This window comes from Carcharhinus amblyrhynchos, unplaced genomic scaffold, assembly GCF_965287045.1.
Source record: "Carcharhinus amblyrhynchos unplaced genomic scaffold, sCarAmb.v2.hapA scaffold_434, whole genome shotgun sequence".
Classification (NCBI taxonomy): domain Eukaryota; kingdom Metazoa; phylum Chordata; class Chondrichthyes; order Carcharhiniformes; family Carcharhinidae; genus Carcharhinus; species Carcharhinus amblyrhynchos.
Window position 1 is genome coordinate 1 of NW_027650174.1, and position 24,342 is coordinate 24,342.

Sequence of the window (24,342 nt, forward strand, 5' to 3'; positions counted from 1 at the left end):
CCCATTCCCCCCTCTCCCCATTCCCCCCACCCCCTCCCCATTCCCCCCTCCTCCCCATTCCCCCCCTCCTCCCCATTCCCCCCTCCTCCCCATTCCCCCCTCCTCCCCATTCCCCCTCCTCCCCATTCCCCCTCCTCCCCATCCTCCTTCCCCCTCCCCTCTCCTCCTTCCCTCCTCCCCTCCCCCGTTCCTCTCCTCTCCCCCGCTCCTCTTCCTCCTCCCCCGCTCCTCTTCCTCCTCCCCCGCTCCTCTTCCTTCTCCCCCCACTTCTAATCATGCTAGCTGGTTTGCGCACAGCAAGATCCCACCAAAAGAAAATCAATGCGACGATGACCAATGTAGCAACAGCCAATATTTGCAGCAGGACCTCCTCCGTTAGATTCCAGGCATCGTGTTCTGTTTTCCTGCCTCTCTCCCACATATTGGTTAGAATTCTCTAATCTCACATGCTCTGCCAGCTGGAACAGAGAATTTGGCACTCAGCCAAAATCTCCATTCATTGCAGCGGGACTGGAGAATCCCACCATTGTTGTAAAATGGATATGCAAATCATTATTGCCCCATCCCTCACACCCATATAAAACGTGTGTGCATTTTATTGATGTGTTATGTGGCATCCTTACCTCTACAAAGAGCTCTTAATGGAGTTAAAAATTCTCACAATGCTTCACTGGGCTGTCATCATCCAGACTTGACCCTGAACCAATAAAGAGACAATGCAGGTGACCAAGACTTGGTTAGAACAAACGGTTTTCAGGAAGGTCTTAAAGACAGGAGGTGGTCAGGCGACAGGTTCTGGGAGGGAATTCCAGATTTTAGCATCCTGGCACAGTGGGTAGCACTGCAGCCTCATAGGGCCAGGGACCCCCGATTCAATTCCAGCCTTGGGTGACCATGTGGATTTTGCAAGTTCTTCCCATGTCTGCGTGGGTTTCCTCCGGGTACTCCAGTTCCCTCCCACTGTCCAAAGATGTGCAAGTTAGATGGATTGGTCATGCTAAATTGCCCCTTAATGTCCAAACATGTGCGGGTTGGGGGGGGATTGTTAAATTGCCCCTTAGTGTCCCAAAATGTGTAGGTTAGGGCGATTAGTGTGGTCAATAAGTGGGGTTAAGGGGATAGAGCCTGGGTGGGATGCTGTTTTGGAGAGTTGGTGGAGACTAAATTACCTATGCTGTAGGGATTCTATGAAATCGGTATCAGCTCAATGTATAGAGCAGGACCCTGGCACGTGTAGGGTTAATGTGGGACAGAGTACAGGACCGCCCAGGCAGTGATGTAAGAAGCACAAGAGACCCAGGGGTCAGTGCGGTATTGAGCGACGCTTAGACCCAAGCACTTGAACAGTCTGTAGCCAGCACCCTTTACATGTGTAAATAGTGTACCCCCAGTTAATAAAACCTTACCATTAACCCACAGAAGATTACAGAGCCTTCTTTAAGACATGCTGATCTGTAAGCAGCACCCTTCCAACAGAATGCCATTGGTGTAGTGATGGAAGGAGGCAAGAGTTGGCAGAGTGCAATCTTGGGTGATGTCTGTAGCATTGGAGGAGGTTTGAGGGAGGGATTGAACATGAGGATGAGAACTTGGAAATCAAGCCAATATTGTTTGGCTAGGAAGCCTCCCCATGGGGATCCCATCTCCTGTTCTGGGAGGCAATGGCCCAGTGGTATTATTGCTAGACCCTTCCAGAAACTCACCTAATGTACTGGGGACCCAGGTTCGAATCCTGGCATGATAGATGATTTTTAAGTGTATTTACTAGTCACAAGTAGGCTTACATTCACACTGCAGTGAAGTTACTGTGAAAATCCCCTAGTCGTCACACTCCAGCACACTGAGGGAGAATTTATCACGGCCAATGCACCCTAACCAGCACGTCTTTTGGACTGTGGCAGGAAACCGGAGCACCTGAAGGAAACCCACACAGACACTGGGAGAACATGAAGACTCCACACAGATAGTGACTCAAGCTGGGAATCGAACCCAGGTCCTTGGCGCTGTGAGGCAGCAGTGCTAACCATTGTGGTATCTACCCTATCAAGACTCTTAACTGCTTGGGCGGCACCACGGCACAGTGGTTAGCACTGCTGCTTCACAGTACCAGGGATCTGGATTCGATTCCAGACTCGGGTCATTGTGAGGAGTTTGGACCTTCGCCCCGTGCCTGCGTGGGTTTCCTCCGGTTGCTCCAGTTTCCCCTCACATTCTGAATGACATGTTGGTTAGGGTGCATTGACCTGAGCAGGCGCCGGACTGTAACAACTAGGGGAATTTCAGAGTCACTTATTGCTGTGTTAATGTAAGCCTCACTTGTGACTAGTAAATAAACATAAAAACTTAATAATGTTGTGTTTTAATGGGACTATCCCTCATTCTCCTAAATCCTAGGAGCTAAAGGTCTACTCAATCTCTTAAATCCTTTTGGTGCAGTGGGTTAGTGTCCCTGCCTATGAGCCAGAAGCTCCGGGTTCGAGTTCCATGCCAGGACTTGATGGTTAAGGAAGGTGTGTTCATAACGTGGCCAAACAGGTGGATAATCAACTTGTATGCCCTTCCAACACACACCAACAGGCAGTAAGAGTGGGAGAGATTCCTGGTCAGCCTTGAGATTGATAGAATATTGGAGCCTCTGCCATAGCTCTAGACTGCAACATGCACTTAACTGTCTATGTTGTTCTGGCAGCTTGGATTCTCTCAGTGAACTGTAACACTTCACTGCCACTCAATCTCTGATTGTAGGACAATCCCTCATCTTGGGCAGCCTAGTGAACCTTTATTGACAGCTCTCCAAGGCAAATATATCCTTTCCGAGGATAGGGATACCAAAAACTGTAGTTTTAAAAATGTACCTGGCCCAGGATGTTGCCAGCCTTTATTGCCCATCCCTAATTGCCCCCTGAGAAAGTGAAGCCACCTTCTTGAACCTGCTGCAGTCCGTATGGTGTAGGTACACCCAGAGTGCTGTTAGGGAAGGAGTTTCAGGATTTTGACCCAGTGACAGCAAAAGAATAGCGATTATATTTCCCAGTCAGGATGGCGAATGGCTAAGAGGGGCACTCACGGGTGGTGGTGTTCCCAGGTATTTGCTGCCCTTATCCTTTATGTGATAGAGGTCAGGGATTTACTAGATGGTATTGAAGGAGCCATGCTGAGTCACTGCAGCGCATCTTGTGGTACTCACGGCTGCCACTGAACCATTGGTTGTGGAGAGAGTGAAAGTGGTGGCACAGTGGTTAGCACTGCTGCCTCACAGCACCAGGGACCCAGGTTACGTGCCCTGCTTGGGTCCCTATCTGTCTGGAGTTTGCACATTCTCCTCGTGTCTCTGTGGGTTTCCTCTGGGTGCTCCGGTTTCCTCCCACAGTCCAAAGATGTGCAGGTTAGGTGGCTTGGCCATGCTAAATTGCCCCTTGGCGTCAGGAGGGATTAGCTAGGGTAAATGGATGGGGATAGGGCCTGGGTGGGATTGAGTTTGGTGCAGGCCTGATGGGCCAAATGGCCTTGTTTTGCACTGTAGGCATTCTATGATTCACGATATGGCAATGGCTGGGAGGGCTGTTTTGTACTGGACAGTGTTGTGTTTTTTGAGTGTTGTAGGAGCTGCACTCATTCAGGCAAGTACTGCATCACATTTTGCTTAGTAATGCTTCTGTTTGATGATGTAAATATAAGCTATGGGGTGAGCGCTTGCTGCTATTCCCGTGGACGGGATCTCCGGCCCCATTACCGCAGGGTTCACAGCAGCGGTGGGGGAGGTGGAGAGTTGGATTCAATGGGAAATTCCATTGACATCAGCAGGACCAGAAGATCCCATCACTGGCTAACAGCGTGCTTCCTCCTGTAACTGAGAAACACGGGGCCGGGGGGGGGGGGGGGGGGGCGGTGAGAATCCTGCCCCTTGTTGTTGTAGACAAGCCAAGAGGAGAACAGAATCCAGAGGTATGCAGCTAGTGCTCTGCAAAATCCATGTTAATAGGAATCAAGAGTAGAAGTAGTCAATCACCATCACCGAGACAGGCTTTATATTCCTCATTTGTGAATTGAATTTAAGATTTTACCAGCCGTGGTGGGATTTGAATCCATATTCCCAGAGTGCACCCGCATTGCAAAATCCCCCTCTCACTCTCTTCCAGAGTTCAATTCAATCGTGAGGTCGGCTAAAATAAGAACCTAGAGAGGCAAAATGCTCCCAAATAACTCCAGCCAGGATCACCATAGAGTGGAATCCCTACCCTTGCCCTTCCTTAATTGCCTCTTAAGAAGGTGGTGGTAAGTTGCCTCCTTCAACTGAGACAGTCACACCTTCCTAACCTACAGTCACTACCATGTAGATGAAGAATGGCAGCAGATACTTGGGAACACCACCACCTGCAAGTTCCCCTCCAAGCCACTCACCATCCTGACCTTTTATTCATTTGTGGGATATGGGCATCACCGGCTGGGCCAGCATTTATTGTCCATCCCTAGTTGCCCGAGGGCAGTTGAGAGTCAGCCACATTGCTGTGGCTCTGGAGTCACATGTGGGCCAGACCGTGAGTGCTGTTAGGGAGGGGGTCTCAGGATTTTGACCCAGCGAGAGTAAAGGAACGGCTGATATATTTCATAGTCAGGAGTGATTTGGGGGAAACTTCTAAGTGACAGTCTTCCCAGGCCGGTATACTTCCAGTCAGAGGCAATGGCCTAGTGGTTTATTGCTAGACTATTAATCCAGAAACTCAGCTGATGTTCTGGGGACCCAGGTTTGAATCCCGGCACGGCAGTTGGTGAAATTTAAATTCAATAAAAAATAGTTGGAATTAAGAACCTACTGATGTCCTAAAACCCATCTGGTTCATTAGTGTCCTTTAGGGAAGGAAATCTGCCATCCTTACCCGGTCTGGCCCACATGTGACTCCAGAGCCACAGCAATGTGGCTGACTCTCAACTGCCCTCGGGCAACTAGGGATGGACAATAAATGCTGGCCCAGCCAGTGATGCCCATGTCCCACGAATGAATAAAAGGAGGTCAGGATGGTGAGTGGCTTGGAGGGGAACTTGCAGGTGGTGGTGTTCCCAGGTATCTGCTGCCGTTGTTCATCTACATGGTAGTGATTGTAGTTTAGGAAGGTGTGACTGAGGGAAGCGCTATGTAATTTCAACTCAAAATCCTTCAACACACCAGGTTTCATTTGAAAATCTTTATTTGAGATATAAACTATGCTAATCATCCCATTACATAACAACAAGTTAAACATTTAATTGAGGGATTGGGAAGAGATGCTAAACTAACGTAAATGCTGTAATATTGGCAAGCAATACATAAATAACCATGCATTCTTATATCATGTGATTGCATGATACAGTAAAACCAAATCCAGATATTTCATTTAAAAAAATTTTTCACTTCATAGAATCCCTACAGTGTAAAAGGAGGCCATTCAGCCCATCAAGTCTTCACCAACTCTCCGAAAGAGCATCTTACCCAGCCCCACAGGCTTCCCTTATCCCTATAACCCCATGTATTTAGCATGGCCAATCCACCTAACCAGCACATCTTTGGACACTAAGGGGCAATTTAGCATGGCCAATCCACCTAACCAGCACATCTTTGGACACTAAGGGGCAATTTAGCATGGCCAATCCACCTAACCTGCACATCTTTGGACACTAAGGGGCAATTTAGCACGGTCAATCCACCTAACCAGCACATCTTTGGACACTAAGGGGCAATTTAGCACAGCCAATCCACCTAACCTGCACATCTTTGGACTGTGGGAGGAAACTGGAGCACCCGGAGGAAACCCACGCAGACACGGGGAGAACGTGCAAACTCCACACAGACAGTCACTGCAGACCGGAATCGAACCCGGGCCCCTGGAGCTGTGAGGCAGCAGTGCTAGTGAATACCTCTTTTAAATAGTCGGCAAAAAAATGTTCCACCAACCCGATTAATTTGTTGGCTCGCTTACATTGCTGTTCGTAACTTCCAGGCTGATGCTGATTTGGAACTTAAGCGCACAAAGCTGCAGTACCACTAAAGACCCATTGGTGGTGCTGAATGCACTGCACAGCAACCAGCCCACACTGAGGGGAGAGGGAATAAAAGGAACTGGGCATTGGGGTGGGAATCGGATCAGAATTCCTGCTGGAATGGGCACTGCCACTCACACATCCTCATGCGTATCATTAATCATCACCACACACACCTTCCGAAATAGCGCCGGAAACACAGAGAAATACACTTTAACACATGTGACACGTGCAATCTTTTACTGAAGATGGAAGTTGGGAACAGTTCTGGGCGACCGGGGAGAAATGTGCGGAACATCCTCTCACAGAGGCCCGCTATCCCCGACGCTTCCCCACAATGAAGACAGGCTAAAATAGAACCAGCATTCCGCTCCGGAATGGGAACCTCACCCACATTATACACAGGCATAAAAAATAGGAGCAGGAGAAGGCCATTCGGCCCCTCAAGTTTGCTCTGACATTCAATAAGTTCATGGCTGATCTGTTTGAGTTATGAGTTCCACATTCTCCATCCACCCCCCACCCACCTTCAGGGTTTTTAGGCGTCCAGATCACCAACAACCTGTTCTGGTCCTCCCCATGCCGACACTATAGTTAAGAAAGCCCCACCAACACCTCCACTTTCTCAGAAGACTAAGGAAATTTGGCATGTCCCCTACGACTCTCACCAACTTTTACAGATGCGCCATAGAAAGCATTCTTTCTGGTTGGATCACAGCTTGGTATGGCTCCTGCTCTGCCCAAGACTGCAAGGAACTACAAAAGGTCATGAATGTAGCGCAATCCATCAGGCAAACCAGCCTCCCATCTATTGACTCTGTCTACACTTCCCGCTGCCTCAGCAAAGCAGCCAGCATAGTCAAGGACCCCAAGCACCCCAGACATTCTCTCTTCCAACTTCTTCCACCAGGAAAAAGATACAAAAGTCTGAAGTCATGTACCAACCGACTCAAGAACAGCTTCTTCCCTACTGCCATCAGAATTTTGAATGTACCCACCTTATATAAAGTTAATATTTCTCTACACCCTAGCTATGACTACATTCTGCCCTTTCTCATTTCCTTCTCTATGAATGGTATGCTTTGTCTGTATAGCGTGCAAGAAACAATACTTTTCACTGTATCCCAATACATGTGACAATAGTAAATCAAATCAAATTACCCCCCCCCCAATAATCTTTGACTTCCTTGCCTAACAAGAACCTATTTACCCCCGTCTTAAAAATATTCAGTGATCCTGCCCTCCACCACCTTCGGAGACACAGACTTCCACAACCCTCAGACAGTAAGTATAAATTTCATTTGCCACTTCCAATAAGGTGCTGGAGAGACACAAGTGTTAGTCTGATACCATGATGGCCATGTCTCAGCTGGTCACACTTTCTCCTCAGAGTAGTAACAAGGTCCTTGGTTCAAACCCCTCCTTTTGGCTTGAGAATTAAAAAAAAACAAGGCCAACACATCAATGGGGTACTGAGGGAGTGCAGAACTGTCAGAGGTGCTGTTTTTCTGGTGGGATATTCTGCCTGCTCGGGTGCATGTGAAAGATCCCATGGTACTATCTTGAAGAAGAGCAGGAGAGATGGCCCTGGCCAATCCCTCAATCAGCATTAAAAACACGCTTATCACCTGGTCATTTTTTAATGTAATTGAGTCTTAACTGCCCTCCAAAATGGTCTAGCAAGCTATTCAATTCAAGGACACTTAGGGATGGGCAACAAGTGCTGGTCTTATAGCATTATAGAATCTCTAAAGTACAGGGGTTTATTTGGCCCATCGAATCTGTACCAACTCTTTGACAGAGTAACTCACGCTCCCCCACCCCATCCCCTTAACCCCACACATTTACCATGGCCAATCCACCTAACCCACACATCTTTGGACACTAAGGGGAAACTTAGCATGGTCAATCCACCTAATCTGCACATCTTTGGACACTAAGAGGCAATTTAGTATGGCCAATCCACCCAATCCACACATCTTTGGACACTAAGGGGCAACTCAGCATGGTCAATCCACCTAACCTACACATCTTTGGACACTAAGGGGCAATTTAGCATGGCCAGTCCACCTAATCTGCACATCTTTGTACACTAAGGGGCAATTTAGCATGGCCAATCCACCAAACCTACACATCTTTGGACGCTAAGGGGCAATTTAGCATGGACAAGCCATCTAACCTGCACATCTTTGGAAACTAAGGAGCAATTTGGCATTGAGAATCCATATAACCAGCAAATCTTTGGATTGTGAGAGGAAACCGGATCACCCGGAGGAAATCCATGCAGATATGGGGAGAATGTGCAAACTCCACATGGACAGTCACCCAAGGGCAGAATTAAACCCAGGTCCCTGGTGCTGTGAGGCAGCAGTGCCAACCACTGTGCCACCTTGTTCTGCCTTGCCACTTCCCGTGAAAAAATATTGAAAACATGACCAGATAATGTGCTTCTTTATGGTGACATTGATCGAAGGGTAAATGTTGGCCATGGATAACAACAATACTTTGCCAAGCGTAACCGTGGGCCAATCTAATGGAGGACCTTGGTTGCTTAGGCCCACTTGAGGCCTGGTAACTGGAGGAGGTGGCGAAAGGGAACCTTCCACCATCCAAAGGTGTCACAGAGCTCGTCACATCTTTTGGATTGTTGTCATTGTTAAAGTGGGGAGGGGGGCAGTCAATCTGCACACAGCAAGATCCCAATAACAGTGGAGTTTTTTTTGTCATCTTGGTTAAGATACATATCAACCCCCCAGGGACCCCAGGGAAGAGTCAAGTGCAAGGATCTTCCACACACACACCCCAGAGGGTTTAAGATTTCATTTGGTGGATGATATCTCCGACAGTGCTGCACCTGAGTGTCAGTGCAGATCAAAGGCTTGAGGACCCTGCAGAGGGGGCTTGAGATCAGGGCGGCACAGCAGCGCAGTGGTTAGCACTGCTGCCTCACGGTGCCAGGAACCCAGGTTCGATTCCCGGTTTGGGTCACTGTCTGTTTGGAGTTTGCACGTTCTCCCCGTGTGTGCGTGGGTTTCCTCCAGGTGCTCTGGCTTCCTCCCACAGTCCGAAAGAGATGCAGGTTAGGTGGATTGGCCGTGCTAAATTGCATCTTAGTGTCCAAAAATGTGCGGGTTAGGTTGATTGGCTATGCCAGGTTGACCCTAGTGTCAGCGGAATTAGCAGAGTAAATATGATGGGTTACAGTAATAGGGCCTGGATGGGATTGTGGTTGATGTAGACTCAATGGGCTGAATAGGCTCCCTCTGCACTGTAGCGATTCCATGAAACATGCTGGTTAGGGTGCATTGGCCATGCTAAATTCTCCTTCAGTGTACCTGAACACGTGCCGGAGTGTGGCGACTAGGGGATTTTCACAGTAACTTCGTTGCAGTGTTAATATCAGCCTACTAATAAATAAATTTAAACTTTAAAATGTGGGTCACGACTCCCTAGCGGGGTCAGGGGGTGAGATTTGGGGTCGCGACCTCTCAGTCAATTATGGAGGTTGGACAGCTGCCTTTAAATGTTTTTGTGTGGGGGAGTTTTGCATAATTGTCTGTTCTCCTAAGGCTCGAATTTTTGGTCAGAGTGCCTGGGGAAAGGGTAGATCCTCGCTTTGTTCTTGTGGCAAACGGCAGCACCACCACCATTGTCCAGAGAAGGACAGATCTCCCAGCACAAGCAACGAGGCTAGATGGCAGCCAACACAAGAGATTCCTCATCCAAGGCCCAAGTGTGGTTAATAGTTGGTACCCTGCACTCCCCCACTCTCCGCCTCCAACCACCTGCCTTCAGATTATCTCCCCATCCGCCCCCTCAGGCTGCGACCATTCCTGGGCTATATCTGTAGGGTGTGTACCACAACTGGAGTCTTCACTGTTTGCTAAAATCAGGTAAAAATGAGATTGAACTGGGTGATTTATTTTGGCAAGAAGTCTCACAACACCAGGTTAAAGTCCAACAGATTTATTTGGTAGCAAAAGCCACTAGCTTTTGGAGCGCTGCCCCTTCGTCAGGGGAGCAGCGAGTGCTTCAAAAGCTAGTGGCTTTTGCTACCAAATAAACCTGTTGGACTTTAACCTGGTGTTGTGAGACTTCTTACTATGTTTACCCCAGTCCAACGCCGGCATCTCCACGTCATGATTTATTTTAGTCAGTCATCGAGCTGGAAACCTGAGGGAGACAAATTCCAGACCCCAGGATTTGCAGAGGCTGACGATCGACTAGGCCTCCAGAACTCCCTGCGATTCCTCATTCTTCCTTGGGACACGAGGCCTCCTCACTCTAAGCCTGCCTGAGCCCGCCCAGGTAGTACTGGGACTTGAGGAAGCGAGGGAAGGAGTCTTTCTCCATGAGGCCGTGGATCCTCCTCTGGGCCGGGTCGAAGCAGGAGAGGTTTGGGCTGGTCACGTTCCGCCGGACCCAGTCCCTGCTGTACGAGTCGAGGTTCACCTGGTCGGAATGAACAAGGGAGCAATTAGTGCCCGTGCTCGAGCTCCGCGGATCTCTGAGGCCCGAGGCCTAGACTTTCAGGGCCCTCGTCGAGATAAAGGTCAGACAAGGCCCAGAAATTAGGACTCCGGCCTCCTCCGCGGGCCAGGAAGGTTGGCATCCAACCAACCCCCCCCCCCCGGCCCCCGCAACCCCATGTCTTCCCTCCCCCCCAAAAGCTCCACCCCCGTCCACCCAGCCTCCCAACCTTTCCACCATCAGCCAGTTCTTTGCCTAGCCCCATCCACCCGTTCCCCACCTTCACCAATCCCCACCCCCACATCCCCCCTCTCCTCCTCCCCAACCCACATTCAGTTAATAAAAAAAAACAGGAAAACTAAGGGAATTCTCAGAAGCAAGCAGGGAAAATCTACCTCCTTCGGGGCCTGGACTTTGACAAACTCCTCGTAAATCTTCTGGGCTTTGAGCGGGAGCTTGGAGCCGGCCTTTGTGTTCTTGTAATCTTCACAGGCGAGCCAGAAGTCGATGTTCTCCTCGCTGAACTCGGAGCGGAGGAAGGCGCGGAACGCGGCCACACCACCTGGAAGCAAACATGGAGAATTATTCTTCCATTCCCACTCTCATTACCATTGTGTTACTTAATAACATCGTTTAAATGTACCACTAACAAAATGAACAAACTCTTAACCATTGAACAATCTTTACACATGCAAAGAAACAAACTCTTAACTTCTAACTTATTACTATCCAGTTCCAATTAAGCAAAATTTGTCAGATCGGCTTAAACCTGTCTTTAGAACTCATTAGCAAACCCGCGCATAGTTTGACATGGGTTAACAGCCCTGGAGCTTTCAGAAGGCTTCTGGAGAGAATAAGAGCGAGTGAGAGAGCCTCTCCTGTTTACGAGCTCTAGGCAGCAACTGCTCTTTATTTTAAAATGAAAATTAAACTGTTTCCCCCCCCCCAGCAACTCCCATTTGTGGTATGACATGACTCTGTCCCTGTCTACCTAACTAACCTTATTACTTTAATCAAAGAAGTTCACCCCATTAAGGGTGCTAAATAAACAGTTATTTGGCTAAAATTAGTAATTATCCTGACTTTTTTTAGCATCTTCTGTATTCCTGCCAGACAAACCAACTGCTTGTAGTAAAAAAACCTCTAAAAGCAATTGCCCCTTAAACATAAAGTAAATTAATAGCACAGTATCAACACTACACACACCTACAGTCGATACAATCCCTTATTGCAATCCCTACTACTGCAGCATGGTGCACACAATACCTTGTGCTATCTGACCATTTTTTTAATCCCTTCAAAACTCTCCCATTCTCTCTTGTAGCTTAACAATGCCCCATGAGAGGCATTTGGTCCATCAAGCCAGCACCGATAATAATTCCACCCAGGCCCTATCCCTGTAACCCCATTTATTTACCCTGCTAATCTCCCTGACACTAAGGGGCAATTCAGCCTGGCCAATCCATCTAACCCACTCATCTTTGGAGTGTGGGAGGACACCGGAGCACCTGGAGGAAGCCCACGCAGACACGGGGAAAATGTGCAAACTCCACACAGTCACCCGAGGCTGGAATCGAACCCGGTTCCCTGGTGACGTGAGGCAGTAGTGCTAACCACTGTTTCACCGTGCCAGCTTTGAAGTTTGCAGGAATTTAAAAGATTAATTTTCAGGACAATATCAACAATAAACTAACAGCAATATCACAGGGCCCGTAAAAATTGATTGTAATATAAAGGTCTTTGAAAATTGTTTACTGGTTGTGGAAATATTGTGCATAGTGATGTTAAAGATCCCACAATCAAAGACAAATCCTCAACCAAAGTCATCCAAAGCTAGGCTGGAGTTGAATTTACACTTAGATCAGCCATGAGTCTTTTGTTCATTCTCGGGATTTGGGCATTGCTGCCTCAGCAATTGCCCATCCCTAATTGCCCTCCAGAAGGTGGTGGCGAGCTGCCTCCTCAAACCGCTGCAATCCCTGTGGTGTAGGCACACCTACAGTCCTGTTAGGGAGAGAGTTCCTGGATTTTGACCCAGCGACAGTGAAGGAATGGCCGATATATCTCCAAGTCAGGATGGTGAATGGTTTGGAGAGGAACTTGCAAGTGGTGGTGTTCCCATGTATCTGTTGTCCCTTGTCCTTCTAGATGGTAGAGGTGGTGGGTTTGGAAGATGCTGCCTAAGGAGCCTTGATGAGTTGCTGCAGTCTAACTTGTAGATGATACACAATGACTGTCCCTATGTATTGGTGGAGGAGGGTGTGAATGTTTGTATGTGTGGGATCCTTGGTGAATTGCTGCAGTGCTTCTTGTAGATGGTACACATGGCTGCTACTGAGCGTCAGTGGCAGAGGGATTGAATGTTAGTAGATGTGGTGCTAATCACGCGGGCTGCTTTGTCCTGGATGGTGTTGAGCTTCTTGAGTGTTGTTGGAGCTGCACCCATCCAGGCAAGTGGGGAGTATTCCATCACACTCCGGACTTGTGCCTTGTAGATGGTGGACAGGATCTGGGGTGTCAGAAGGTGAGTTACTCGCTGCAGGATTCCCAGCCTCTGACCTGCTCTTGAATCCACAACACTGACATGGCCAGTGACAGTGAAGGAACGGCCGATACATTTCCAAGTCAGGATGGCGAGTGGCTTGTGGGGGAACTTGCAGGCGGTGGCGTTCCCATGTATCTGCTGTCCTTCTCCTTCTAGATGGTTTGGAAGGTGCAGCCTAAGGATCCTTGGTGAGTTGCTGCTGTGCACCTTGTAGATGGTACACACACTTCTCCCCTGATCTATGGTAAGCCTTAAGATATTAAACTGCAGAGCAGGTTCGCATGACCGAGTGACGCACTTTTTAAAAATTCACTAGTCACAAGTAAGGCTTACATTAACATTGCAATGAAGTTACTGTGAAATTCTCCTAGTCGTCACACTCCGGTGCCTTTTCGGGTACACAGAGGGAGAATTTAGCAAGGCCAGTGCACCCTAACCAACACATCTTTCAGACTGTGGGAGGAAACCGGAGCACCCGGATGAAACCCGCACAGACATGGGGAGAACATACACATACAAGAGAACGTGCAGACTCTGCACAGACAGTGACCCAAGCTGGGAATTGAACCCAGGTCCCTAGCACTGTGAGGCAGCAGTGCTAACCACTGCGCCACCGCACTGCCCACTCTTGCTGCTAATTCACATGTTGCTACAATTATTTATCTCACTGCTGTTTTTGGATCCTGCTGAGCATAAGACGGCTTCTTGTGCCTGTTCTACAGCACTGTGGCTGCAGTTCAACTCATTGTGGGGAAAGCTGTTTCTCAGAGATGCTGTCAGCTGCTAAATTATAACAAAACCTTTCCTCCTTTTACACTTACGCTTGTGCTCCAGCAGAGTGTCCAGTGATTCTCCCCATTTAGCAGTTTCGTCCGCATGGCCCCGACTGCAAAAATCAAACGGGATTCTATTACCCAAAGCACCAACAATCAGCAACAAACCACGCCTCTAACATCCACAGATTCCGACAATGCCTCAGGGGGCAATTGGGTGGCTAAAAACATGTGGGTGCTGCACATCCTCCTCCGGGAGGGGGTTACAGTCACGCTGGAGCAGTGGTTCCACATGTTTGGGAGTATTTACTGATATTTGAGTGTGTGGTAAATTTGTTTGGGGATGCGGCTACAGGTGTTTGAGGCTGTAGTTAAAGTTGTTGGGAGGTGTGGCTTATTATTTGGGGGTGTGGCTAGCTATGTGGGGGTGGGGCTGTTACTTGGGGGTGTGGTTAGTTATTTAGGGGTGTGGCTAGTTATTTGGGGGCATGGCTAGTTAGGTGGGAGTGTGGCTAGTTATTTGGGGGAGTGGCTATTTATTTAGGGTTGTGGCTAGTCATTTAGGAGTGTGGCTAGTTATTTGGGGGTGTGGCTAGTTATCTGAGGGTGTGGCCAGTTATCTGGGGGTGTGGCTAGTTATTTAACAGTGTGGGTAGTTATTTTGGGGGTGTAGCTATTTATTTAAGAGTGTGGCTAGTTATTTGGGGATGTGGCTAGTTATTTGGATGTGCAGCTAGTTATTTGGGGGTGTGGCCAGCTATTTGGAGGTGTGGCTAGTTATTTAAGAGCATGTCTAGTTATTTGGGGGTGCGGCTAGTTATTTGGGGGTGCAGCTAGTCATTTGGGGGTGCGGCTAATTATTTGGGGCTGTGGCTAATTATTTGAGGGTGTGGCTAGTTATTTGGGGGTGTGGCTAGTTATTTAAGAAGTGCTGTTGAAATTTTTGGGGTGTAGCAACAGTTGGTTGAGGGAATGGTCAATGTTGGGTGTGTGGCTCCAGTAGACTGGGAGTTAATTGAGTCCCTGTTGTGTGAGTGCATCAAGGTGTGTTGGTGTTTACCAGGTCAGCGAGTGTAACAATTACACACCCTCCCCAACGCAATGCCCTCCCGTTACTGGACTCACCCTGGGATCTTGCTTTTCCTCTCTGTCCTGGATGCAGTGGAGTCTGATTTTAGCAGCAAGCCCAGTCGAGAGCCGACCTCTTTTGCTCTGAAACAATAGAGAGGGAACGTTGGTCTGAGCCAACGGCAAGTTCAGCCCCCTCCGTCCCAGCTACACAGGACGGAGATCTGGTTTCACCATGACAATCACAAATACCCAGAAAGGTGCCAAAATCAACCCTGGTTCAGGACTGTGACGGCTAGGTCATAATCAAAGTTGCATTAGGGGAGGGACATTGATAAAAGAATGGAAATTAAAAATGTATCATAAGTATTTTAAATACTTAGAATCATAGAATCCCTAAAGTACAGAAGGAGGTCAATGGGTCCATCCAATCCGCACTGGCCATAGTCCCACCCAGACCCAATCCCCATAACACCACGTATGGACCAGCTGATGGGCAACACGACAGCTCAGTGACTATCACTGTTTGCTGTGCAGATACAGGGATTTGGGTCAGTGTCTGTGGGAGTTTGCGCATTCTCCCCGTGCTTGCGTGGGTTTTCTCCGGGTGCTCCGGTTTCCTCCCACGCCCCAAAGATGTGCTATTAGGCTGATTTGTGTAACAAATTGTCCCTAAATTAGTCTCCCCTCAATCTGCTTTCCAGTGTGGGATGCCATAAGCGTAGACAAGGGTCATGGGCGGAAGAGGGGACTCACAATGTTAAAATGGTGGCGTGGGCTCGTTGGGCCGAAGGGCCTGTTTCCCGTGCTGTGTTGTTCTTAGTTCTTTCTTTGTACCCTGCTTGTCCATCTAACACTAAGGGACAATTTAGCACGGCCAATCCACCTAACCTGCACATCTTTGGAGTGTGGGAGAAAGCCGGAGTACCCGGAGGAAACCCATGCAGACACAGGGAGAATGTGCAAACTCCCTACACTGGTGACCCGAGGAGGGAATCAAACCCAGGTCCCTGGTGTTGTGAGGCAACAGTGCTAACCACCGTGCTCGCAACAAGTTGCTTGGTAGGGCAGAACTTGAATACGACTACATTAGGAGACATCATCTTGCACTCATCAGGATGAACACGAAGTCAAATTTCAAGTGATTACAACAGTTTATTGGGATCGTTTAAATCCTGCATCTTCTTATAATTACTCTGGAGCTTGGGAAGCCAATTGTTCTTGATTGCTTTCTCTGTAGCAGTGCCTTGTCCAATCAGGGTCGACCTGCCAACAAATCTGCACCCATTACTCTGGCAGTATAAACTGTTACGATCCTTAGAAATCTGGCGTTCCTGCATTTGTCCTGATGAGTCCTAAGATAAAAAATTTTGACAATGTAGCTCTCTTTTGAGCAAAATTTGAATAAGCTCATCTATCAAGCAGCTCTGCAGAAATTATTTATTTATTAGTGTCACAGGTAGGCTTACATTAACACTGCAATGAAGTTACTGCAAAAATCCCCAAGTCGCCGCACTCCATCACCTGTTCAGGTACACTGAGGGAGAATTTAGCACGGCCAATGCACCCTAACTTGCACATCTTTGGACTGTGGGAGGAAACCGGAGCACCTGGAGGAAACCCATGCAGACACGGGGAGAACATGCAAACTCCACACAGACAGTGACCCAAGCTGGGAATCAATCCTGGGTCCCTGGCGATGTGAGGCAGCGGTGCTAACCACTGTGCCACCGTGCTGCCCCCATGGGAACCTGTGGGAAGTAATGATGAAAATAATTCTGAGAATAAGCATCTATCCAACAGCTCCAGAGAAACACTTACAGCACAAAAGGAGAACATTCTGCGTCATGATGGCCACTTTCCACCCGACCCCTGGGGTGGCACGGTGGTTGGCACTGCTGCCTCACAGCGCCAGGGACCCGGGTTCGATTCCTGGGCTTGGGCCACTGTCTGTGTGGCGTTTGCACATTCTCCCCGTGTCTTTGTGGGTGTTCCTCTGGGTGCTCCAGTTTCCTCCCCCATTCTGAAAGACGTGCTAGTTAGAGTGCGTTGACCCAAACAGGCGGCTAAGGGAATTTTACAGTACAGTTTCATTGCAGTGTTAATGTAAGCCTTACTTGTGACACTAATAAATAAACTTTACTTTGACTTTACCTTTCTGCTCCCAAAGCACAACCAGTGAACCCGTCAACACGACACAGTGAAACCTGGGGACTTGGCACCCACTGAGACAAGGGGCGTTGGGAATGACATATCTCTCAGCTGTGCCCTGTCCTGGTCCTATGTTACCAAAAGGATGCACAGAGGCAGCGGAGGAGGTGCAGGAGTTAAGATACCTTTCCAGACACGAGGCTGGCAGTGCGGCTAACCCTTTGCACATCTCTGATCCGTCGCTCAGTCCAACCGCAAAGACTTTCGCCGAGCTTGTTTTCTCGTCGCTGCCGCTTCCTCTCAAGCCCTTGTCCCTTTGGCAGGGTCTCTCTCTCTGTACTCTCCTCTCGGCAACTTCCTCCGCAGTTTAAATAAACGCTCGTGAGGGGACTGAGCCAACACGTTCTAATCAGCCGTTCCCAGATGTTCCAACTTTCTCCCATGCTGACGTGCCGGGGATTCCGCCTGGGAATTGCGCTTGGTTTTCATTCGATTCCAATCTCACGCGCACTTGTGGCGTCATTTTTCCACATCCAGGATTTTATTTGTTCTGGGCCTCAGCATTGCCAATTATTTACAACTCCGAATATTTTTTGCGCACGAAGTGTATTTAACTGTTTCAGGCTTGTTCAAAGCTCCAAGCAACACAGAGGCTGTAAAAGGGGCAGGAACCCAAATGGCTCCGGGGGCGGGGGGGGGAAGGGAATGGCTCTGGCAGGGTGGGGGGGGGTTGGGGAATGGCTCTGGCGGGGTGGGGTGGGGGGTGGGTGGGTTTGCAACATTGCAGAATTCCTCCGAATTCCACCCAGAAACGGGCTGCATTGGACGTACACGATGGACCAAATGGCCTCATCCTGTGCCATGACAGTCCTGCCATAGGCCATTCGGCCCATCTGCTGGTGCTTTCTAAGTTTCATGAGCGTCACTCAGCCTCTCTTCACTCCACCACCCCCCCCCGCCCCCCCCACCCCAATTCCCATTTAAGGGGAGATGATAGTCTAGTGGTATTTAGCAGCGGCACAGTGGTTAGCACTGCTGTCCGGGACCTGGATTCAATTCCCGGCTTGGCACACTGCCTGTATGGAGTTTGCACATTCTTCCTCGTGCCTGCGTAGGTTTCCTCTGGGTGTTCCGGTTTCTTCCCACAACCCAAAGATGTGCAGCTTAGGTGGATTGGCCATGCTAATTTGACTTAGTGTCTCAAGATGTGTAAATTAGTGCCTTGAACACGAGTGCCTGGCGCTGTGAGGCAGCAATGCTCACCACTGTGCCACCATGCTGCCCCCCTCAACGCATTAAGTGTTATGGGGCCAAAATTGGTAAATGGAGTCAAGACTGAGATTAATCATGAACTAATTGAATGGTGGAATAGATTAGAGGGGCTGAATGGCCTCTGTGCGTTCCCTAGTACAGCTTTGGATAGGAAAAGGGAATCAGTAGTTGGGGGAATGGGTATCTTATTGAGTAATATTGAGTGAAATATTTGCAGCTGTGTTTAATTCCCAGTGCACAAGTGATCCCTCGCTTGAGTTGAGAGACATCTCAGTTGACATCTCAATTGTTCTTGTCCCATATAAGTGGTGTTTGTTTGGTTGCCAGGGAACCATAGTTGACATGACAATGCGCTGGGAGGGGCAGGGAGCTGGAGAAATTAGCTGGGAATATTTTGGAGGAATGGATTTCACAGAATGAATGAAGCCTGGGTGCCAAGGTTCTGTCACAAGCACACTATTGGCCTCCCTACTGCTTAACCCATGAACGTCCGATGGAGCGGTGTGTATGGTGCAGTATTTTACATGCCAGGAGACCCCAGCACCCTGAGGTGGCGTTGTGAGGCAGCAGTGCCAACCACTGTGCTACCGTGCCTCCCATTGTTGCAATCCTTTGAAATTTGGAATTCTTGCATTTGTCCTGTCGAGTGTGAGAAGCTTCACTTAAGAGGCATTTAGATGAACACTTCTGATGCCACAGTATACAAGTGTTGGAAGATGGAATCAACACTTGGCCTACACAACAGCCCGTGGTAGAGAACGCCACAGGGTTCACCACGCCTTGAGTGGAACAATGTTTCAGTTATAAGTAGCCCACCCTGTATCCTGAGACCCCTCCTCACCCTCCCAGCCACCCCCTGCAACCCCCCCCGAGGGAAACAACACCCCTCCCTCCGTTTTGTCTAACCCTGTCAAGAATTGTATACACTTCGATGAGATCCTCTCTCATTCTTCTAAACTGCAGGCCTAGTCAACCTAATCTCTCCTCACAGAGGGTAAAGCAGCCATTCTTACTAATGGCAGGAGTTTGAAGTCAGGGAGCTCATGCCTCCGGGTGAAATGTGTCACTGAGGTTGGGAAATATCCGGAAGTTTGAGAAGTCAGTGGATGTGGGGTTAAGATATTGGTGGGGCTCAGGGAATTAAATATTCAAGCAGCTAACCCAACATGGGTGGGTGGGAGGCACAGGAGTTAGACATCTTTAGACGTTGTCAGTGACAGTGGTTAGCACTGCTGCCTCACAGTGCCAGGGACCTGGGTTCGATTCCCGGCTTGGTCTGTATGGAGTCTGCACGTTCTCCCCGTTTCCGCATGGGTTTCCTCCGGGTGCTCCGGTTTCCTCCCACACTCCGAAGATGTGCTCGTTAGGGTGGATTGGCCGTGCTAAATTGCCCTTCAGCCTCAGGGAGACTAACAAGGGTAAGTGCATGGGGACTGGGCCTGGGGGTGGGATTGTGGTCAGTGCAGAGTCGGTGGGCCGAGTGGCCTCTTTCTGTACTGTAGGGTTTCTATGATTCTATGACATTCACCCTCCACACAGTCTGTGCCCATGGGGGTCCCTCCATGGTCTAAAATGACTCCATTTCACAATTAATAAAGCCATTTGCTACGGTCGAACTTGAATATTGTTAAGAAGTCAGGTGTTGGCTTTCTATCTCCTGCAGTGTGAATTGTTGTATGAGTGTTTGAAATTCGACATTCTTGCATTTGTCCTGATGAGCGTAAGATGAAAAGCTTCAACAGCATGCCCCTCCCTGCAATAACCAATAAAACCTCGTTTTATTTGTTGTGGGACTTGCTGACTGGGCAGCATCTATTGCCCATCCCTGAGGGTATTTAAGAGTCAACCTAGTTGCCCTTGAGAAGGTGGTGGTGAGCTGTCTTCTTGAGGGATTGATGTGTGTGTATGTGTGTGTGCAGTGTATGCATGTGTGCATGTGTGTTTCTGTATATGTGTGCGTACAGTGTGTGCCTGTGTGAGTGTGTGTGTGTCTGATGTGTGTGTGTGTGCGTGTGTGTGTGTGTGCGTGCGCGCGCATATGTGTGTCTGTGTGTGCATGCAGTATGTGCATGTGTGTGCGTGTGTGTGTCTGTGTGTGTGTGTGAGTGTGTGAATGTGTGTTTGTGTGTGTGTGTGTGTCTGCATGTGTGTGCGTGTATGTCTGTGTGTGTGTCTCTGTGTGTATGCGTGTGCATGTGTCTGTGTGCGTGTGTGTGTGTGTGTGTCTGTGCATGTGAGTCTGTGTGTGTGTGTGTGTGTGTGCGTGTGTGTGTGTCTGTCTGTGTGTCTGTGTGTGCGTGTGTCTGTGTGTATATATGTGTGTGTGTGTGCACGTTGACACAAATCCTTTCATTAAGCAACAATGTTCAATGAAATGTGCCATAAGAAATTTGTCCAAAATACAACTGGCCCCGGCCTCCCATCCGTCTCCCTCCCCCAGGACCTTCCCTCCCAGGTTGCTCCCTCCCCAGGACCCTCCCAGGTTGCTCCCTCCCCAGGACCCTCCCTCCCAGGTTGCTCCCTCCCCAGGACCCTCCCAGATTGCTCCCTCCCCAGGACCCTCCCTTGCAAGTTGCTCCTTCTCCAGAAACCCCCCTACTCAGTTCAGTAAGGTTCTACCCTCCTGCCGCAGCAGCAGGCATTTGCCACCAGAGGTCCTACATGAGCCACAAAGCCGCATTGAACCACCTCTGATTTACGAGGGTAATTGGGTCTAACTGGTCAACTACAGCAGTCTTCCTCCAGCTAGCTTCCTCCTAACCCTCATCCTCTCACTCCAGCTGCATTCGTTCCTTTCTCTCCTCTCTGTGTTTACTGATTGCCCCTTCAATGAATGGGTCGAACATTATGAATTAAAAGTTTATTTATTAGTGTTGCAGGTAGGTTTACATTAACACTGCAATGAAGTTACTGTGAAAATCCCCTAGTTGCCACACTCCGGCACCTGTTCGGGTACACCGAGGGAGAATTTACTGCGGCCAATGCACCCTAACCAGCACATCTTACGGACTGTAGGAGGAAACCGGAGCACCCAGAGGAAACCCACGCAGACACGGGGAGAACATGCAGACTCCGCACAAATGGTGACCCAAGCCAGGAATTGAACCTGGATCCCTGGAGCTGTGAGGCAGCAGTGCTAACCACTGTGCTGCCTTGCCACAGACAGCCCTGATTTAAACAGCCCTGATTTCTCCTCCCACCAATCACGTATCAATGTTATTCACCTCGATTACAGATTGTGGTGGTGAGATCAACATTTTAACCAATCTCTTATATAGAATAGAAGCAGGAGTCGGCCATTCGGCCCTTTGAGTTTGCTCCGCTATTCATTATGATCATGGCTGGTCATCAAATTCAATGTCCTGATCCCTCCATCCCATCCCTCGATCCCTTTAGCCCCGAGAGCGATATCTAAATTCTTCTTGAAATCACACAACGTGGGAGTGAATTCCACGGATTCACCACCCTCTGGGTGAAGAAATTTCCCCTCACCTCAGTCCTAAAAGGTTTACCCCCTTATCCTCAAACTACGACCCCCCCCCCCAGCTCACTGTAGGATTTCCTGCAGAAACTCAACTGGACTAGCCATACAAGAGCAGGTCAAAGGCTGGGAATTCTATGGCGAATAACTCACCTCCTGACTCCCCAGAGCCTGTCCACCATCTACAAGGCACAAGTCAGGAGTGTGATGGAATACTCCCCACTTGCCTGGATGGGAGCAGCTCCAACAACACTCAAGAAGCTCGACACCATCCAGGACAAAGCAGCCCCGCTGGATTGGCACCCCATCCACAAACATCCACTCCCTCCACCACTGACGTTTAGTAGCAGCCGTGTGTACCATCTACAAGATGCATTGCACCAATTCACCAAAGATCCTTAGACAGCACCTTCCAAACCCACAACCACTTCCGTCTAGAAGGACAAGGGCAGCAGATACATAGGGAACATCACCACCTGCAAGTTCCCCTCCAAACTACCCACCATCCCGACTTGGAAATATATCGGCCATTCCTTCACTGTTGCTGGGTCAAAATCCTGGAACTGCCTCCCTAACAGCACTGTGGGTGTACCTACTCCACATGATGTGAAGATGCTGGTGTTGGACTGGGGTGGGCACAGTAAGAAGTCTCACAACACCAGGTTAAAGTCCAACAGGTTTCTTTGGAATCATGAGCTTTTGGAGCTGTGAGTGTGTGAGTGACTATGAGTGTAGTGTGATTATGTGTGTGACTGTGTATGTTTGAATATGTGTGTGAGTGAGTGTGTGAGTGTATGAGTGTGTGTGTGTATGAGTGTGAGTGAGTGTGTGTGTGTGCGTGAGTGTGTGTGTGCGTCTGTATGTGTGAGTGTGTGTGTGAGCGTGTGCGTGAGTGTGTATGTGTGTGCGTGACTGTGTGTGTGTGTGAGTGTGAGTGAGTGTGTGTGTGAGTGTGTGCATGAGTGTTTGTGTGTGAATGTATGAGTGTGTGTGTGTATGACTGTGAGTGTGTGTGTGAGTGAGTGTGTGAGTGTGTGTGTGAGTGTGTGTGTGTTTGTGTGTGTATGTGGTGTGTGTGAGTGTATGAGTGTGTGTATGTATGAGTGTGAGTGTGTGAATGTATGAGTGTGTGTGTGTATGAGTGAGTGTGTGTGTGTGTGAGTGAGTGTGTGAGTGTGTGTGTTTGTGTGTGTGTGGGTGTGTGTGTTTGTGTGTGTATGTGGTGTGTGTGAGTGTATGAGTGTGTGTGTGTATGAGTGTGAGTGAGTGTGTGTGTATGAGTGTGTGTGTGTGTGTGAGTGAGTGAGTGAGTGAGTGAGTGTGTGTGTATGAGTAAGTGTGTCTGAATCACTGTATGAGGGTCGATTGTTTGATGCCACATTTTTAACACTTTATTTCTTGGGTTTTAGTGGTTAATAAATTTGTTCTTTTTAATGCACAAGATAAACCTGGTTTGACTGGCTCCTTATTGCTTACGAGTTAAATACGTTCTCACCTGGCAAATTCAGTTGAGAAAGGAATGTCACAGTTTACTGTGACAAACTGAGGAGATTGAGGGGAGCAAGTTCACCTCCTCTGACCTGCTCCAACCCTCCCGAGCCTGTGGTGAAGGAATGAATTATAACGATACAGAGTGAACACTTCTGGACGTTTCACCTCTTCAGTACCGTCGCTGTTTCATGTTTTGGAGGTGTAATTTCCCAGAATGGTTTCAAAACATTTAGGAGGAACTGATCCCACAAGGAGCACTGCCAAGGGAGCTTGGCAGACAGGGGTAGGAAGTGGGTGGAAGACTGAGGAAGGGGGGGGGTGGGGTGGGTGCAATTTCCTTTTACCAATCATTATCCTTCCCCGCTCTCCTTGCAAAGTGTCAAAAACTAGATGGAGTAAGAAAAGACACACTGAGTAAGATAGTGAGTTGGATTGGTCTGACAGCAAACAGAATCTATTTTACCAGAATCCATCATCTCATTGTAGCCAGGGCTAGTTGTAGTGTCCCTGTATGTAGCACAAAATATCATTCACTCTTCAATATTACCGATTATCTTCTGAGAATAATAAGAATCAGTGGAAAGAAAGCTTTATTTTATTAAGATACAATTTGTTAGTTAACTTTTAAACAATCCAGTTAATACTTTCCTTTGCAAACACAGTTTTTACAGTGATACTCAAACTTATTCAGAAATGCTTACACTTCAGTCATGAAAGTATCTCATCTTCGCATCTATTTTGTATTTAAACAAACCACGGAACAGCAAGGCCTGTGATACCGATCTACAGCAAGACTCACCATTGCCCGGGGTGCAAAAGTACGGATGCAACAAACAAGCTAAAAGGTCTTGACTTTGGTTGTCATTGGCACTGAGTTCACCAATCGCAGCCCAGGGTGGCAGGGGTCAAGGCAGGCGAATGGCACTAAGTCGCCTGGAGAGCCGGTGCAGGCACAATGGGCTGAATGGCCTCCTCCTGCTCTGTGACAATTCGGTGCTTCAGCGTGAATGCCGGAATGAAGCTGAGTGGCCCCAGTGGTGCCTGTGGGTGGGATTCTCCGGCCGAACTCACACCAA

The 24,342-nt window shown here is 48.7% G+C and overlaps 1 protein-coding gene across 1 annotated transcript; it reads right to left on the minus strand.

Annotated features, from left to right (window-relative positions):
- Positions 1 to 10,120: 10,120 nt before the first annotated feature.
- Positions 10,121 to 17,423, minus strand: LOC145339377 (regulator of G-protein signaling 4-like). Its single transcript, XM_080183821.1, has 5 exons — positions 17,208 to 17,423; positions 14,929 to 15,015; positions 13,852 to 13,916; positions 10,881 to 11,047; positions 10,121 to 10,467 (listed from the first exon to the last, which is right to left on the minus strand). Exons 1-5 carry the CDS (start codon positions 17,249 to 17,251, stop codon positions 10,300 to 10,302), a joined length of 531 nt encoding a protein of 176 aa, XP_080039947.1. The 5' UTR covers positions 17,252 to 17,423; the 3' UTR covers positions 10,121 to 10,299.
- Positions 17,424 to 24,342: the final 6,919 nt, after the last annotated feature.